Source organism: Phacochoerus africanus, chromosome 9 (genome assembly GCF_016906955.1).
Source record: "Phacochoerus africanus isolate WHEZ1 chromosome 9, ROS_Pafr_v1, whole genome shotgun sequence".
NCBI classification, from domain to species: domain Eukaryota; kingdom Metazoa; phylum Chordata; class Mammalia; order Artiodactyla; family Suidae; genus Phacochoerus; species Phacochoerus africanus.
This window is the reverse complement of record NC_062552.1, coordinates 62099394-62115911: the sequence shown is the minus strand read 5'-3', so window position 1 is coordinate 62115911 and position 16518 is coordinate 62099394. Positions and strand designations below refer to the sequence as shown.

Genomic DNA, 16518 nt, shown 5'->3' with positions numbered 1-16518 from the left:
CACTTTACCTGGGCTGTATCAGCTCCCCAAAAGTATTTGGAGCAACATTAGATGGGTGCACTCCCAAATAATCAGATCTTTGATTCACAAACAGGATGTGGTTTAATAATCAAAACAGAAAACTGGGTTCATTCAAGTATCTAGAGCCTAAAATAATTCCATTTAACAAGTTTAACATCATACAACACACATCCTCCAGGTGGCAGAAATACTTCTCAATTACAAAGACAGGTAGTAAATACTAAACACCCCCACAGACCATTTAGCAATTAATGGACTACCGGCAACAACTGAAGGCGAATTCAGACTAGAGTTGAACCTCAATACTAGACTTGGTTTTTAGAAAATGAAGTATGAACTTAACTGAATTCCAGATTCAAATCCAGAAATTGTGCTGCATTAAGCAAAACACTGGCCCAGAGCCTACCAGGAAGTTATTTGGAGGAAAGAGACAGAAAGCTTCAGCTAAGTTTTAACTTGCAAATGTGGTTTTCTTTACTAAAATCAACCCCATAGGGAAATATGGTATGGTTTGGGCTGTGCTGATGTTGTTTTCCCCCATAGATTCAGCCTTGTTTTCAAAAAATAGGATTATGGTTCAAGGCCTCCAAAAGCCTCTCTAGGAAGCTGTTCCAAAGAGAAGCCTCCATAGGCAGAACAGTAGAGAAGGAAGTTACTTGTCTGTCTTTGCTGATGTTCATCCACACCAGTTTTCATTCTCTCTCAATGGATAAGAACCCTCAACTAACAGAGCAGATTCACTTATAGGATGGTAATAAATTGAAATAAACACTTTATTTAGTTTCTTAGCTGTCTGTAAGTCTCTTTCATTAAAGAATTTACAGCACAGCAGAGTTCCCGTTGTGGCGCAGTGGTTAACGAATCCAACTAGGAACCATGAGGTTTTGGGTTCGATCCCTGGCCTTGCTCAGTGGGTTAAGGATCTGGCGTTGCTGTGAGCTGTGGTGTGAGTCACAGATGCAGCTTGGATCCCGAGTTGCTGTGGCTCTGGTGTAGGCCAGTGGCTACAGCTGCCTGGGAACCTCCAAATGCCGTGGGAGTGGCTCAAGAAAAGGCAAAAGACTAAATAAATAAATTAAATTAAATAATTTACAGCACAGCATTGTCATATAACCTCATTTCCATTTTCTTGATTAAGCTGTAGTCCTATAGCAAGGGAGATAAAAGCTTCATTTAGAAGTAGAAAATTATTCTAACATATAATAATAGTAAACATTCTAATTGTCTTTTAAGCATTTTATAACACACTGCATCCTTTTGCTTCCTATTCCCCCAATTGGACTGCAAAGCTTGGACCTAGGTTATATATCATTCTTGTAAGCACCAAATGAATAGGCATGTACCAAACCAAATAGAGGGCAGATCCAAGTCAGACCCTAAGTTTTCTATACCAAAATAAACATTCTGAGCACCATCCTTCTTCGAGGCAGTCTATTTTTGTCATGAAGGATTCAACCACGCACACAAGAGCAGGCCTTTTATCCTCCTCAGCCTAATGCATCTTACCTTAGCCTAATGCAACTTACCTTAGCCTAATGGAAAGAAATACCTTTGGTGTTATTTCTTTCCCTAAATCATCCGTCACACTCTCAGTGCCATCTGTTTAATTAAATGTTTTTAATTCTATATATCAAATGAGAACTTTTAAAAAGTAATTTAAGCGCTTTCACTGACATGAGGAATCTGAAAAAGGGAGAGACTGAACTTCTTTGCAGAACAGATGCTGACTCACAGAAATTGAAAAACTTATGGTCTCCGGAGGAGACAGTTTGGGGGGTGGGGGATGTGCTTGGGCTGTGGGATGGAAATCCTGTGAAATCAGATTGTTATGATCATTATACAACTACAGATGTGATAAATTCATTTGAGTAATTTAAATTAATTAATTAATTTTCAACATTAAAAAATAAAAAGTAATTTAAGCATACTTAAAACGCCAGACAAAATGCTATTACCATATGGCCCAACCCCATAAATATGGCTTCCCTCCATAAATACCTCAACACCAGAGGACTAGATTGCAGAAAGTTTCTAGAAAACTCTAAATTTTAAGCTTATAAAGTAGAATTTTATTTCTTTTCATTGCTGACTCTATTCATGACTGTACTCATCAATTTGCTGTGAAATAACCTTCCTCAAACACAACTCTCAGCAACTGCCTTAAAGAAAATTGCCAGCCCCTGCTATTTCATATGAAAGCCATATCCAAAGCACTCTGACTCTTCATTTCAATCCCACACTCTCTTGAACCTCACCCCTCCCCAGTTCCCACCCTCATCACACACCAGCCCAGCACTTTGAGTTCAATCATAATCTTTTGAGCCTTTGCTCAAGCCTTCCTTCCCTCCTGGAAAACCCTTCTTTCTCTCCTGGCCAATTATATCTACCACCTCACTTTATGTGGCTGCTCAAGACTCATTTCCTGATGGCAGTGTTCTATGATTTCTCTCCCAGTTAAAACATTTACCTAATATGCTACATGTCAGATGCGTTCATGTACTTTGCATAGGTCAACACATCTCTCTACCTTGTCTTACCAATTTGGGGTGTCAGCTCTGGTATCCTCTCCCCAGCCCTGGTCGCAACCTCACTAGAACCTTGGACACTTGAACAAGGTCAGAGGGATAACCTTCTATCTCTACCGGCACAATGTTTTCAGTAATTTTCCATCCTGATTGAATTGTACTCCTAAAGCAGACCTTTTTGGTGAAATACGTAGCTCGAGAGCAGGATTCCGGAGGAGCCCTGACCCCAGTGGTCAGCCCAGTGAAGAAATGAATGGAGGTGGGGGACTAATCCTTGGGGAAGCAGAGAGGAGAAAAGGGGGAGGTGGACGTGGAGCCCAGAAAGCTGGGATGGACTAGCGGATTGTGCAAAAGCCACAGGAAGGGCGTCTCAGGAGGCTTAGGGGAGGGTGTCCCAAGGCAGGCCCTCTCGGAGCCCGGAACCAGACAAGGCGGGTCCGACTTACCCACGCGATGGGGAAAGTGCAAAGTCACGGAACCGAAGAGCAGGTCACGGTAGCGTTGGAAGGCCTCGTCGAGGACGGAGCAGCCCACCTGCGCGGCCGAACTCCTGTGGTACTGGAACTGGAAGGTGTGCGGTACGATGGTGTAGCTCCAGTCGGAAGTTTTGATGTACTGGGGCCATGGCCACAGGGCCGTCGCCCGCCCAGCGGAAGCTGCCGCCAATAGCAGCGAAAACCAGAGCGTGGAGGCTGCCATGGCCCGCCGGTCTCTTCTCTCCCAGCTGGCCGAGTCACGTGACACCATGGTCAGGTGAGCGGCGTCCGCGTGACAATTGGCGGGTCACGTGACCAGAGACGGCTTCTCACCAGGAATTCCGGAGGACCTAGTCCTGGCCTCTCCAGTCCCGGCGTGAGACCGGAGTTCGTGCGGCCTGCGTTGGGTGGTGCGAACCTCGGTGATGGCCCAGATGCTGGCAGCTCACCCGCCTGCTGGGGCAGTAGCTAATGCGCCACCGCAGATGCCAGGCCTGCGGTCACAGAGTTATAAACGCACCAGAGGCTAGGAGCCCCTTGTCGGGAGGCCGAGTGGGCCAGCGAAAAAGGAAAGTTTCCGGAATCTTGAACGCGGAATAAGAGGTCGCCAGGCCTGCTGGGGGGTAAAGGACGTCCCAGCCCCGGAGAACTTCAGAAGCAGAAAAATGGAGGCTTGAAACCACAGGTCCTTGTGAAGTGAAATGCTGTGGGGCATACAGGGGCTGGCAGTCAGAATGGCTCAGCTAGGGAGAGCATCATAAAAATGACAAAAATGGGATCTGCTTATCCCTGGGGGCGGGGGGGATGTGCATTTTCAAAGCAAGCTTGAGGCGTCCCATTTCCTGCCTCCGTGGGCTCTTTCTTGATGGTTGATAATCTCCTAGTAACTGCCCCCAAATCACCTCCTTGCAGACAAAACTCCACAAACAGGGTAGGTCCTGTACCTCCTGCAAGCAGTAAATCATTAAACTTTGCATACAGGTTGGAGAATGCTCAGAGATAAGACCCCAAAATAAGTCCCGCAGGGATTTTCATAGGAAATCTGATGGTCAGGACTTTAGGGAAAGGAAGAAAGCTGTAGATCCAGAAAATAGTGGGTATCCAGAAGCAGAGGAGTTAATACAAGAGAGGCTTGAGGGCTGATCAGTGAGAACACCCAATTCTGAGTCAGGGACCCAGTCTTCCTCATTCACCACTGTATTATGGGAGCATAGTTTAGCCCCTCGCTGAAAAAGGAGAAAAAAATAATACTGTGTGTCATTATTTAGCCAGTAGGTAATTTTTTTATCATGAAATTGCATTTTAGCTTTAGAATAAGTGCAAAGATCAGGAAAGTGAACTCTTTAAAATATAGGGCTCTTTAAAATCACGATCACTTACATTTAGGTTTCAAGTACCTAATTTAACAGTTATATATACATGGCTCATAATGGGAAATCAGGTAAAGAAACATTGTCTTTCACTTTTGTAACTTTCTAGGGTTCATCAAGAAGTTTCTCTCAGGGAGTTCCAGTCAGGCTCAGTGGTTAACGAATCCCACTAGGAACCATGAGGTTGTGGGTTCGATCCCTGGCCTTGCTCAGTGAGTTAAGGATCCGGCGTTGCCGTGAGCTGTGTTGTAGGTCACAGATGTGGCTCGGATCCCGCGTTGCTGTGGCTGTGGTGTAGGCCAGCGGCTACAGCTCTGATTGGACCCCTAGCCTGGGAACCTGCATATGCTGAGGGAGCGGCCCTAGCAAAGGCAAAAAGACAAAAAAAAAAAAAGAAGAAGAAATTTCTCTTAGAAGGCTATCGCTTAGAATGGCCCTTGTAACAGAGGAAGGAGAAATTAGATTTCACAATTACAGTTACAGATCCTACAGTTGGATATTTACACTAATTTCTACCGCTAGCAAGTCTATAGGTATTCCACCAGTCAGGAGAGACATTTACCCAAGGGACTTAGGAAGGAGATCCAGAATCATTGTCAGAAGAACCAACTTCATAATAAGCCCACTGTCTCACAGGATGGGTAGTTTGGGGAGAGTTCAGAGCAGGTTCGAAGGTGAGAGCAATTGGTTCAAAGGGGGTCTCAGGATTGAACAAATGCCAAGGCACCCCTTAAAGTGTGACACTCACCCTGGATCAGGAGAGAAGTAATTTACACAAAAGAGTGGCAAAATAAAGGAACCGAACCCAAATAAGAAGACTATAAAAATTACTAATGAAAATACTTAGAGATTTTTGCTGAGAGAGTATTGCAAACATATTATTCTAATCATCCTCCTTCTCTGACCAGTATATCAGACAATCAGAGACGTCTTGAACAACCACTAAAATCTTTTTAAAAATCATCATAATCCAGATAAATATTCAGAGCCAAGCAAAGAGATAGTACCCAAAATTAAAATTAATAGTTATTTAAGAATATGTAAACTCTTTAGTTTTGTGCATATATAACATTGCCATCAATTTTGACAATAGATGAATAACAAAAATAATGACAGATAATATTTGGTGTATAATATCTGGTGGTTTTCTCTGTTTTTCCTTTTATTAAGACAATGTGTTAAATGATTAAAACATTTAATTTCCATATGTATAGCTTCTAATAAAATTAGTTTACATATCAGAAAAAGAATTCACTGTTAGACAATGTGTCCAGATTTTTGGCTCATAGATTTGAGTCATCAGTGTGGAAAGAGATGAGGGAATGACTCATTTTCCCTGGGGAAGTCTATCAAAGAGGAAGTGACTTGAGCTGGCTCCCAAAACATTTGTGTTGGCAGGGAAGGGGAGCATGGGCAAAGCACAGAAATTTGGAAAAAGATGGTATATTGAGCATAGGGTTTATGGAGATAGTGAGAAGCGAAAAAGGGCCATAATTATCTCACTTCTGCCATATTCACTTCTCTCTGGAATGCCTTTCCCACCTCCCACTCCCACCACCTACTTGAAGGTCTAAACTTATATTTTACCACCCTGTAAATCTTCTCTAACTCCTCAAATCTGGATAAGGTTCCATACCTCTTTGAGCTTATCTCCATTGGAACACTTACCTCAGTATTGTAATGGCCTGTCCATTTGTCTGTCTTATCCACTAGAGTAAAAGCTCCTTTGGGGCAGGTTCTGTGTTCATTGTTGTATTCCTAGCCCCTCGCTCAGTGTCTAGCACATTGTAGATTCTCAAAAAAAGACTTGTTAAATGAATGAGTGAAGGGCCCTGAGTATTTCCTCTTCTACTTAGCCTTTTTTTATCCTTCAGGTCTTAGCCTAGAACAGACCAACAGGTATGCTGTGATGGAGTACAGGTGTACTGAGACAGTGACACCCTCCTACCCCAGTCCTCAGGGTGGCCAGGCAGAGCATGGGGGCAACTAGATATCTAGTCAGTCATCTCCAGCCAAGAGGAATCTCCTGTGTGTGCTACAACGTGAGAAACTTTGGGAAGCACTTAGACATCTCCTCTAGGGCCTTTCTTTCTTTCCTTCCTTCCTTTCTTCTTTTGTCAACATGTCAGAGAGCCCTTAAAATTTATTTATTTATTTATTTTGTTTTTTCCTTTTAGGGCCACACCTGCGGCATATGGAGATTCCCAGGCTAGGGGTCGAATCAGAGCTGCAGCTGCTGGCCTACACCACAGCCACAGCAATGCAGGATCCAAGCCACCTCTGCAACCTACACCACAGCTCATGGCAACACCAGATCCTTAACCCATTGAGTGAGGCCAGGGATTGAACCTGCATCTTTATGGTTCCTAGTCGGGTTCATTAACCTCTGTGCCATGAAGGGAATGCCAAGCAATGCTGTTTGGCTGGAACTAATAGGGAATAAAGAGAAACAGTAACAAAAATAATGTTAGAAAAGTAGGTTGAAGCCAGGTCGTGAAGTAAGGAAAGGAGGAAGTTCTTGATCAAGGTACCGTGTACTAGATATATGCTGTTTTACTGATCTCTCACAACAGTTGTATGAAATTTAGTATTACCTACATTTCACACACAGGTAAGTAAACAGGCTCTGAGGGTTAAAATAACTATGGCCCCATAGATAGTTGTCAAAACCAGTATTTAGACCAAGATTTTCTGTGCCAGAGCCTATTGCTTAAGACATCTATCACACTTCCTTGAAAGCTGGCTGAAGACTGTGTTGGGATCTTACTCTTGAGTAAGCTAGTTGAATTTGTTTACTTGAGGAGTGACAAGACCAGAGTTGAAATTTGCTAAGATTAATCTGTTAATGTATGTGGAGGAATTGAATGAGGAAATCCGTGGGCAGGGAGGTTAGGTCTGCGGCTAAGAGCTGTCTAAACAACCTGACCATTTCTGTGTGCTGTGGAACTCAGAGAATGCAGAGCTAAATTCACTTGGTGTTCATGGCTTCATTTCTCTTCTCCTGCACTGGCTAGCCAGACCAGTGAGACTTAAGTTTTGTTTAACTTGTCAAAGTTTACAGTAGTGGAGATGGCCAAAATTGTTTAGGCCCCCTTATGGAGTTTAGACCCATTCCAGTTCACATGAGGCATCCCTACCTCTGCTGTATACTGTTACCGCCAGCCCCTCCCATCCTATTTCCAGAATTACAAAATGCTTCCCAGTTTCCCTCTACTGAACATGTACAGCATTCCTTGGGGTTACTAAAAATATTCCGTGTCCAGTTTGTCTTCCTTTTTGAGCTTTATCCCCTCTTTTCTCATATCTATCATATAACCACCCAGGTATCTTATTCATATTTAGTTCCTAATTCATTCTTAACAACTTTTCCTAACTCTAAATATATATCTCTTGCAATAATTGTCTTACATCTATCCAATTCTAAGCAATACATAAACTTTTTTCTTTTTGGTCTTTTTAGGGCTGCACCCACGGCATGTGAAAGTCCTGTGCTAGGGGTCAAATTAGCCTATACCACAGCCACAGCAACACCGAATCCCTTAACCCACTGAGCAAGGCCAGGGATCGAGCCTACGTCCTAATGGATACTAGTCAGATTTGTTTCCACTGAGCCACAACAGGAACTCCCACATGAACTTTTTTTTTTCAGCCTTGAGCACGGCATGTTGAAACTCCCCGGCCAGGGATCGAACCCTCACCATTGCAATGACTCGAATCACTGCAGTAACAATGCCAGATCCTTAACCTGCTGCACTGCAAGAGAACTCCAACACATAGACTTTTCAAAAAGAATTTCCTGAGTATTTATGCAGGTGTTTTTCTATGGTCAGAAAATTAGAAAAACAGAGTTCTTGCTGTGATGCCATGGGATCGGTGGCATCTCCAGGGCCAGGACACAGGTTTGATCCTCAGCCTGGCACAGTGGGTTAAAGGATCTGGCATTGCTGCCACTGTGACATAGGTTGCAACTGTGGCTCAGATCTGATAACTAGCCTTGGAACTGCATATGCCACAAGGCGGCCAAAAAGGAAAAAAAATTGGAAAAATTAAAGCCCCAAGGGAACTTTCAGCAGATCTGAGCAAAAAGATTGACAGTGGGAAAGAGGGATATGGCTCAAATGCAATATTTCAGTACAAGATGATAGAACTCAACTACCTGAGTGGGGTGGGAATGAGGACAGAGGGAAAAGGAGAGAAAAAAATGTGAGGGTGTACGCGTCTGGTTTCCCGAGGGAATGATGGTGCCATTGACCAAATACAAAAGGAAGGGCCAAGTTTGGGGAAAAGATGATGGGCTCTGAGACATGCTGCTTTGTGGGGGAGCTCGAAGGACAGCAAAGTTGGGATATTTAGCGGGGCCAAGAGAGCTCTGGGCATCATCTGCTTTAAGATGACAGTTGAGATCATAAAGATATATGGAACAGTCAAGGGAAATAGGAAAAGGGAAGGAAGGCTAAAAATTTGGGAGAAAGAGGACTCTGGTGAGAGAGAAGTTTGTGAGGGTCAAAAGGAGTCCAGAGGAGAGATGGTAGCTAGTAAGAGTAAGCTGAGATTAGAGGTGTGGATGAGGATGAAGGGCTTACCAGAAAATCTGACTTCCTTTGCCTCCTACCTTTAAATATAGATAGGTCCTAAGTCCTCATGTTGTCAAAATGTATTGACTTTATCTCCATGACATGGCTTTTGCTTGCAAGGATTAATGACTTATTATGTCATTGCGGAGAAAAGGAGGTCTACTGAAGTGATATGCATAACAACCCAGAAGAGCAGAAAACCTAACTGCAGAAAGAGCAGAAATCAAGGACCTGATGACTCTCTCATCTCCCTCTCTCTCATGGCTTTTCTGTTCCTCTCTATCTGTTTCTCTGATCAGTTTTTCCACATCGCTTGACAGTTACATCAGCTTCTTTATAACCTCTGTTCACACATGACTTGGCATAATAGATCTATAATTTTCCATAAATTTCCAGCCCCCGAGTCCTCTCATTCTCCTGTGTATGCTTCTGGAGAGTCTGCTATCTTTCAAAGTTCTGTGTAAGTCAACATTCTTCTGATCTCCCCGGAGGAATTGTGTGCACATTCTATAATTTCACCAATTCCCTGTTGCTGCACATTTAGGTGGCTCCCAGGTTTTCTCAGTTAGAAACAATGCTGCAATGACCATTATAAAGGATATTGGTTGTTATGCCAGCATCTATTACCATCCTTTCTCACCATGAATACTTTGTTTTTCATTTGGAAATTTCATCCTTCAGTTTGCTAGCTTAAATGAGACTTAGAGTAGCCCCAGGCCCTCCGTGGTTTCTGTCTACTTTTCCCACCCCCTCACTATAAACACTTGGAAACAGGCGATAAGATTTTACATTTCCATCAATAATGTATGAAAATGCCGGGTTTATTACTCTCTTCCTACATTAGTATTTATCTTCTCATCACTACTGATAATGCCTTGGAATTAATTTTTTAAAAGATGTATCTAGTAAAATTGACATGTAAACTCAAGCAAGAGAGAAACAGGATTCATGCCTTCTACATATTGTAGAAAAAGAAGCTGGATCATTCTGAAAAAAATAAGGGGGGGAGGGAAGGAAGCAACATGACTATATATTTAACCAAAAATACAAAGAATAAGAGGATAGAAATAAGCCAACTATATCTAAACTATCACTGTATATGTAAATAGGTTAAATTCCCCCATAAAAGACAAAACAACTCAAATTGAGCAAAGAACAGGATAAATCTTGGTAAGAGACATTTTAAATGAAACCAAAGTGATGACAGTAAAAGAATGGTCAGAGATATGCTAGGAGAATGCAAACAAAAAGAGCAAGGAAGGCTTTTATTAACATCTGACAAAACCCAGGACAAAAAAATTAAATTGAAGATGAATATTTTTAATGATAAAAGGTATAATTCATAAAGAAAATAGACAGCATAAACAATCAGACACCTAACAACAAAGAAATATGTATAAAGCAAAAACCAGAACAAATATATGGGAAAAGAAAAAACTATAATCATGGTGAGAAACATTGACATTTCTCTGAAAATATTCTATCAAGTGCAGAAAAAATAAGAATGGAAACATCTTGAATGATATCATTAGTAATTTAAGTATAATAGATTTTGGAGTTTCTGTTGTGGTTCAACGATAATGAACCCAACTAGTATCCATGAGGATATGGGTTCAATCCCCGGCCTCACTCAGTGGATTAAGTATCCAGCATTGCCGTGAGCTGTGATGTAGGGCCCAGGCATCACTCGGATTCCTGAGTTGCTGTGGCTGTGGTGTAGACCAGCAGCAGCAGCTCCAATTCCACCCCCTGGCCTGGGAACTTCCATATACCACACATGTGGCCCTAAAAAAAAAAAAGCAAAATAATAATGATGATTATAATAATGTATAATAGAATCTTATATCCTACACAAATATATTTAAAACTTTTTATCTTATACAGTTATTAAATGTTCATAAGACATTTAGAAAAACTGGCAAAAAGGCAAATATTACTAAGTTCCAAAAATTAGAATTCTTTTCTTTTTTTTTTTTTTTTTTGTCTTTTTGCCTTTGCTAGGGCCGCTCCCTCGGCATATGGAGGTTCCCAGGCTAGGGGTCCAATCAGAGCTGTAGCCACTGGCCTACACCACAGCCACAGCAACGCGGGATCTGAGCCACATCTGCGACCTACACCACAGCTCACGGCAACGCCGGATCCTTAACCCACTGAGCAAGGCCAGGGATCAAACTCGAAACCTCATGGTTCCTAGTCGGATTCGTTAACCACTGAGCCACGACGGGAACTCCCCAAAATTAGAATTCTTAACGGACGTTTTCTTTGAGCATAATATATTAAAATGGGGGGACTTCTAAATACGTGGATATACTTTTTAAATTCTAAATAATTCGGAGTTCCTGTTGTGGCGCAGTGGTTAACGAATCTGACTAGGAACCATGAGGTTGCGGGTTGGATCCCTGGCCTTGCTCAGTGGGTTAAGGATCGGGCGTTGCCGTGAGCTGTGGTGTAGGTCGCAGATGAAGCTTAGAGCCCATATTGCTATGGCTGTGGTGTAGGCCGGCGGCTACAGCTCCAATTGGACCCCTAGCTTAGGAACCTTCATATGCCACGGGAGCAGCCCAAGAAATGGCAAAAAGACAAAAAAAAAATTCTAAATAATTCTTGGGCCAACTATAAAAATAAATATGCCTAGAAGTATATCAGAATAATGTGACCTGTCCAAACATTTTATTACAGGAACGTGAAACTAGATAAACAAAAGGAAGAGTATTAAAGGCAGTGTTTATGTTAAATAGATTAAAAAATTTGATACAGCTCTTCTAAATTAGAAATATAAAATAGAAGTAGAATGAAACTTCATTAACATGAAAATGAATGTACATATGAAACAAAAAGCCATAGTCAGTTTCATTGAAGTCAAGAGCAATCACAGTTCCCATCGTGGCGCAGTGGTTAATGAATCCGACTAGGAACCATGAGGTTGCAGGTTCGATCCCTGCTCTTGCTCAGTGGGTTAAGGATCCGGCGTTGCCGTGAGCTGTGGTGTAGGTCACAGACTCGGCTTGGATCCCACATTGCTGTGGCTCTGGTGTAGGCCGGTGGCTACAGCTCCAATTAGACCCCTAGCCTGGGAACCTCCATATGCTGTAGCATAGGCCCTAGAAAAGGGAAAAAGACAAAAAATAAAAAATAAGAATAAAAAAAATAAAGTCAAGAGCAAGATAAGGTTGCCCACTACTCTTAATAAACACTATCCAATCAGTGTAATAAAACACATTTTATAAAGGAAGAGAGAGAATTATCAATATTTGCAGATGAGACGATGTTTACTTAGAAGGCTCAAGAAAAATATCTGAACAAATGATTGGAATTAAAATAATTTAATCAAATACCCTAGTAAAACATAAATACATAAGAAAAGATAGCTTAGGAGTTCCCGTTGTGGCCTAGTAGGTTATGAACCCAGCTACTATTCATGAGGATGCAGGTTCTATGCCTGACCTGCTCAGTGGGTTAAGGTTCCTTGCCTAGAGCTGTGGTGTAAGTCCCAGAGGCAACTCAGTTCCTGCATTGCTGTGAGTGTGGCTGTGGCCAGAAGCTGCAATTCTGATTCAACCCCCAGCATGGAAACTTCCATATGCTGCAGATGAGGCCCTAAAAAGCCAAAAAAGAAAAAGAAAAGAACAAAAGAAAAGAAAAGAAAAAGATAGCTTATTTCCATGTTAACAATAACAAATTATGAAATAAAATAGAAAAATTGATTCACAAAAGCAATTGGATTAATGTATGCAAAGCACCTAGCAGAGTTTCTAGTAGATAAGAGGTTATGTAAATAAGCCCTAATAATAAAATATTGATGTTATAGATTCTTAGAGGTGAAATTACCAAAGATACATTTTAAGATTCTTGATTTTTTTTAATAATTTTTTTTATTTTCCCACTGTACAGCAAGGGGGTCAGGTTATCCTTACATGTATACATTACATTTTTTCCCCCACCCTTTGTTCTGTTGCAACATGAGTATCTAGACAAAGTTCTCAATGCTATTCAGCAGGATCTCCTTGTAAATCTATTCTAAGTTGTGTCTGATAAGCCCAAGTTCCCGATCCCTCCCACTCCCTCCCCCACCCATCAGGCAGCCACAAGTCTATTCTCCAAGTCCATTATTTTCTTTTCTGAGGAGATGTTCATTTGTGCTAGATATTAGATTCCAGTTATAAGTGATATCATATGGTATTTGTCTTTGTCTTTCTGGTTCATTTCACTCAGTATGAGGTTCTCTAGCTCCATCCATGTTGCTGCAAATGGCATTATGTCATTCTTTTTTATGGCTGAGTAGTATTCCATTGTGTATATATACCACCTCTTCCGAATCCAATCATCTGTCGATGAACATTTGGGTTGTTTCCATGTCCTGGCTATTGTGAATAGTGCTGCAATGAACATGCGGGTGCACGTGTCTCTTTTAAGTAGAGTTTTGTCCGGATAGATGCCCAAGAGTGGGATTGCGGGGTCATATGGAAGTTCTATGTATAGATTTCTAAGGTATCTCCAAACTGTTCTCCATAGTGGCTGTACCAGTTGACATTCCCACCAACAGTGCAGGAGGGTTCCCTTTTCTCCACAGCCCCTCCAGCACTTGTTATTTGTGGATTTATTAATGATGGCCATTCTGACTGGTGTGAGGTGATATCTCATGGTAGTTTTGATTTGCATTCCTCTTATAATCAGCGATGTTGAGCATTTTTTCATGTGTTTGTTGGCCATCTGTATATAAGATTCTTGATTTTAAAAGATATATATTCTTGATATGTTTAAATTATTTTTTAACTTTTTATTGAAGTATACATATAGAACTCTGATAATCAGTGCCCAGATCAAGAAATAGAACAGCTCTAGCATCCTAAAAGTCCCTTGCTTATCCCCTTCTAGTCCCTAGTCATCTTTCTCCAAAGAGTACTTCGGACTTTTTTTTTTTTTCCTCCCCGCAGAATATGGAGGTTCCCAGCCTAGGGGGTCAAATCACAGCTATAGCTGCCGACCTACTCCACAGCCACAGCAAGGCCCAATCTGAGCCGTGTCTGGGACCTACACCATGGCTCACGGCAACACCAGATCCTTAACCCAGTAAGTGAGGCCAGGGATGGAACCTGCTTCATCGTGGATGCTAGATTTTTTTCCACTGAGCCACGACGGGTACTCCCGAGTAGTTCTGACTTCTGACAACACAGATTAGTTTTGCCTGTTTTGTACTCAATTTGAGTGGAATCATACCCTTTAGTGTCTGGCTTCTTTTGCTCAGCATTGGGTTCATGACATTTATCCATAGTTCCAGTGTGCTTATAGATTGTTCATATTGCGGTGTGCTATTTCGTTGTATGAATGTACCCCAATTTTCCATTCTTCTGTTGATGGGCAGTTGAGTAGTTCCCAGTTTGGGACTATTATGAAATGTGCCACTGTGAGTGTTATAATACATGCTTTTTGGTGGATGTAAGGACACTTTCCTGTTGCATACCTACTTGCAAGGAAGAGGGCATGTGTTTACTCAGCTCCAGCAGATGCTGCCAAGCATTTTTCCAAAGTGATGATACCAATTTACACTGCCAAGAGAAGCATAGGAGAGTTCCAGTTGCTCCACATATTTGCCAATAGTTTTTCCTTTGAGCCATTCTGATGGAAGTGTAGTGATAATTGCACTTGTGTGATAATTGTGGTTTGATTTGCCTTTCTCTGATGACTAATGAAGTTAAGCACCTTTTTGTATGTTTATTGGCCATTTTGATATCTTGCAAAACAACGATTAAGGACTTTTCATCTCTCTAATACTTTGCTTTCCTTCCTCTTCACTTTGAAGAGCCCTGCGGCATATGGAGGCTAGAAGTCTAATCAGAGCGGTAGCCTGAGCTGTAGGCGCCAGCCTACACCACAGCAATGCAGGATCCGAGCTGTGTCTGCGACCTACACCACAGCTCATGGCAACGCCGGATCCTTAACCCACTGAGCAAGGCCAGGGGCTGAATCCACAACCTCATGGTTCCTAGTCCGATTCGTTAACCACTGAGCCACGACGGGAACTCCCAACTTTTAAGAGTTCTTAATGTATTCTTGCTACAAGCCCTTTGTTAGATAAACATGTTGCAGTTATCTTAACCCACTCTGACATAGATTATGTTTCTCCCATTTTAATTCTTGGTTCTTCTGTAGAAAATTCTCTCGTGAAACACTATGTGTTGTATTTGTCAAACATGCAAATATAAAAGGGAAGGAACACCATTCTTGTGCTATCATGATAGGACATTGCTCTTAAGTATATGACAATGCCTTGTGCTTTTCCAGTATGACTTACAGTATGGTCTGCACCAAGATCCTTTACACCCAGTATTTCCAGCGTTAAAGAAGAGAACTCTGGGAGTTCTCTTGTGGCATAGTGCGTTAAGGATCCTGAGTTGTCACTGCTGTGGCATGAGTTCAATCCCTGGCCCAGGAACTTCTGCATACCATGGTGTGGCCAAAAAAGAAAAGAAAATAAAAGAAAGAAAACAAAAAACAACAAGAAGAGATATCTGTGTGTTTTCAGCACAATTTTCCAGTTTCTGCACATTATAATATGCTTTGTCATCCACATTTTTTTTCTCCTTCATCAATGACTTTTAGGATCCACTGCAAGGTCAAATTATGGTTTTTTGTTGTTGTTGTTTGTTTTTTTTTTTCTTTTTTTACATTTTAGGGTTGCACCTGCAGCATATGGAAGTTCCCAGGCTAAGGGTTGAATCAAAGCTACAGCTGCCAGCCTACACTGCAGTCACAGCAACTCAGGATCCCAGCCACATCTGAGACCTACACCACAGCTCATGGCAACACTGGATTCCTGACCCACTGAGCAAGGCCAGAGATTGAACCTGCATCCTTAAGGATACTAGTCAGATTTGTTTCTGCTGCACCACAAAGGGAACTCCCTAAATTATGACTTTTTTTTTGTCTTTGTCTTTTTAGAGCCACACCCACGGCGTATGGAGGTCCCAGGCTAGGGGTTGAATCGGAGCTGCAGCTTCCGGCCTACACCACAGCCATAGCAACGCAGTATCCAAGCCACGTCTGCAACCTGTACCACAGCTCATGGCAACGCCAGATCCTTAACCCGTTGAGCGAGGCCAAGGATCGAACTCAAGTCCTCATGGCTACTAGTCAGGTTTGTTAACGACTGAGCCACGATGGGAACTCCCAAATTACGATTTTTCATAGCAGCTTCCCATCCATTTTTTTCTTCTCAGTCCCCCATGTGGGGGCCTGGCTTGCCGTCCTTACTGGGAATCTGTGAAGTCAGTCTGGGGCCCAGAAACAAGGGCTGCTCTGCTGGTGCACAGACCTTCTGTTGTTCATTAGCCACAGGCTGATGGGGTGGATTATCATGGTATATATAGGCCACATTTTTTTTTTCCAAAACTGCATTCGCATCAGTCCAATTGTTTTCACAGAGACTGATTCTTTAACCAGCTTGAGCCAGTTCCACACTGAAGGCCTTCAGTGCAAAAGCAGAGCTTTGGGATTCTGCAGGGAAAATAAATAGCCATCATGATATCATTTCCACAGCAGCTCCATCCAGTAG

General features: G+C 42.2%; 1 protein-coding gene and 1 pseudogene across 2 annotated transcripts in view; both read right to left on the bottom strand.

Moving 5' to 3' along the window:
- HEXA (hexosaminidase subunit alpha) overlaps positions 1-3294 on the bottom strand; it is a 29319-nt gene extending 26025 nt beyond the window's left edge. The window contains exon 1 of one of the 2 annotated variants that reach the window (XM_047796439.1): positions 2993-3294. In XM_047796439.1, the coding sequence (XP_047652395.1) occupies positions 2993-3293 (301 nt within the window). In that variant the 5' untranslated portion in view covers position 3294. The remainder of the gene's footprint in view (positions 1-2992) is intronic. The other variant, XM_047796440.1, reaches the window with a different exon arrangement.
- A 1-nt stretch (position 3295) lies between these two features.
- LOC125136634 (NADH dehydrogenase (ubiquinone) complex I, assembly factor 6-like) lies at positions 3296-16467 on the bottom strand (annotated as a pseudogene).
- Between the last annotated feature and the right edge of the window lie 51 nt (positions 16468-16518).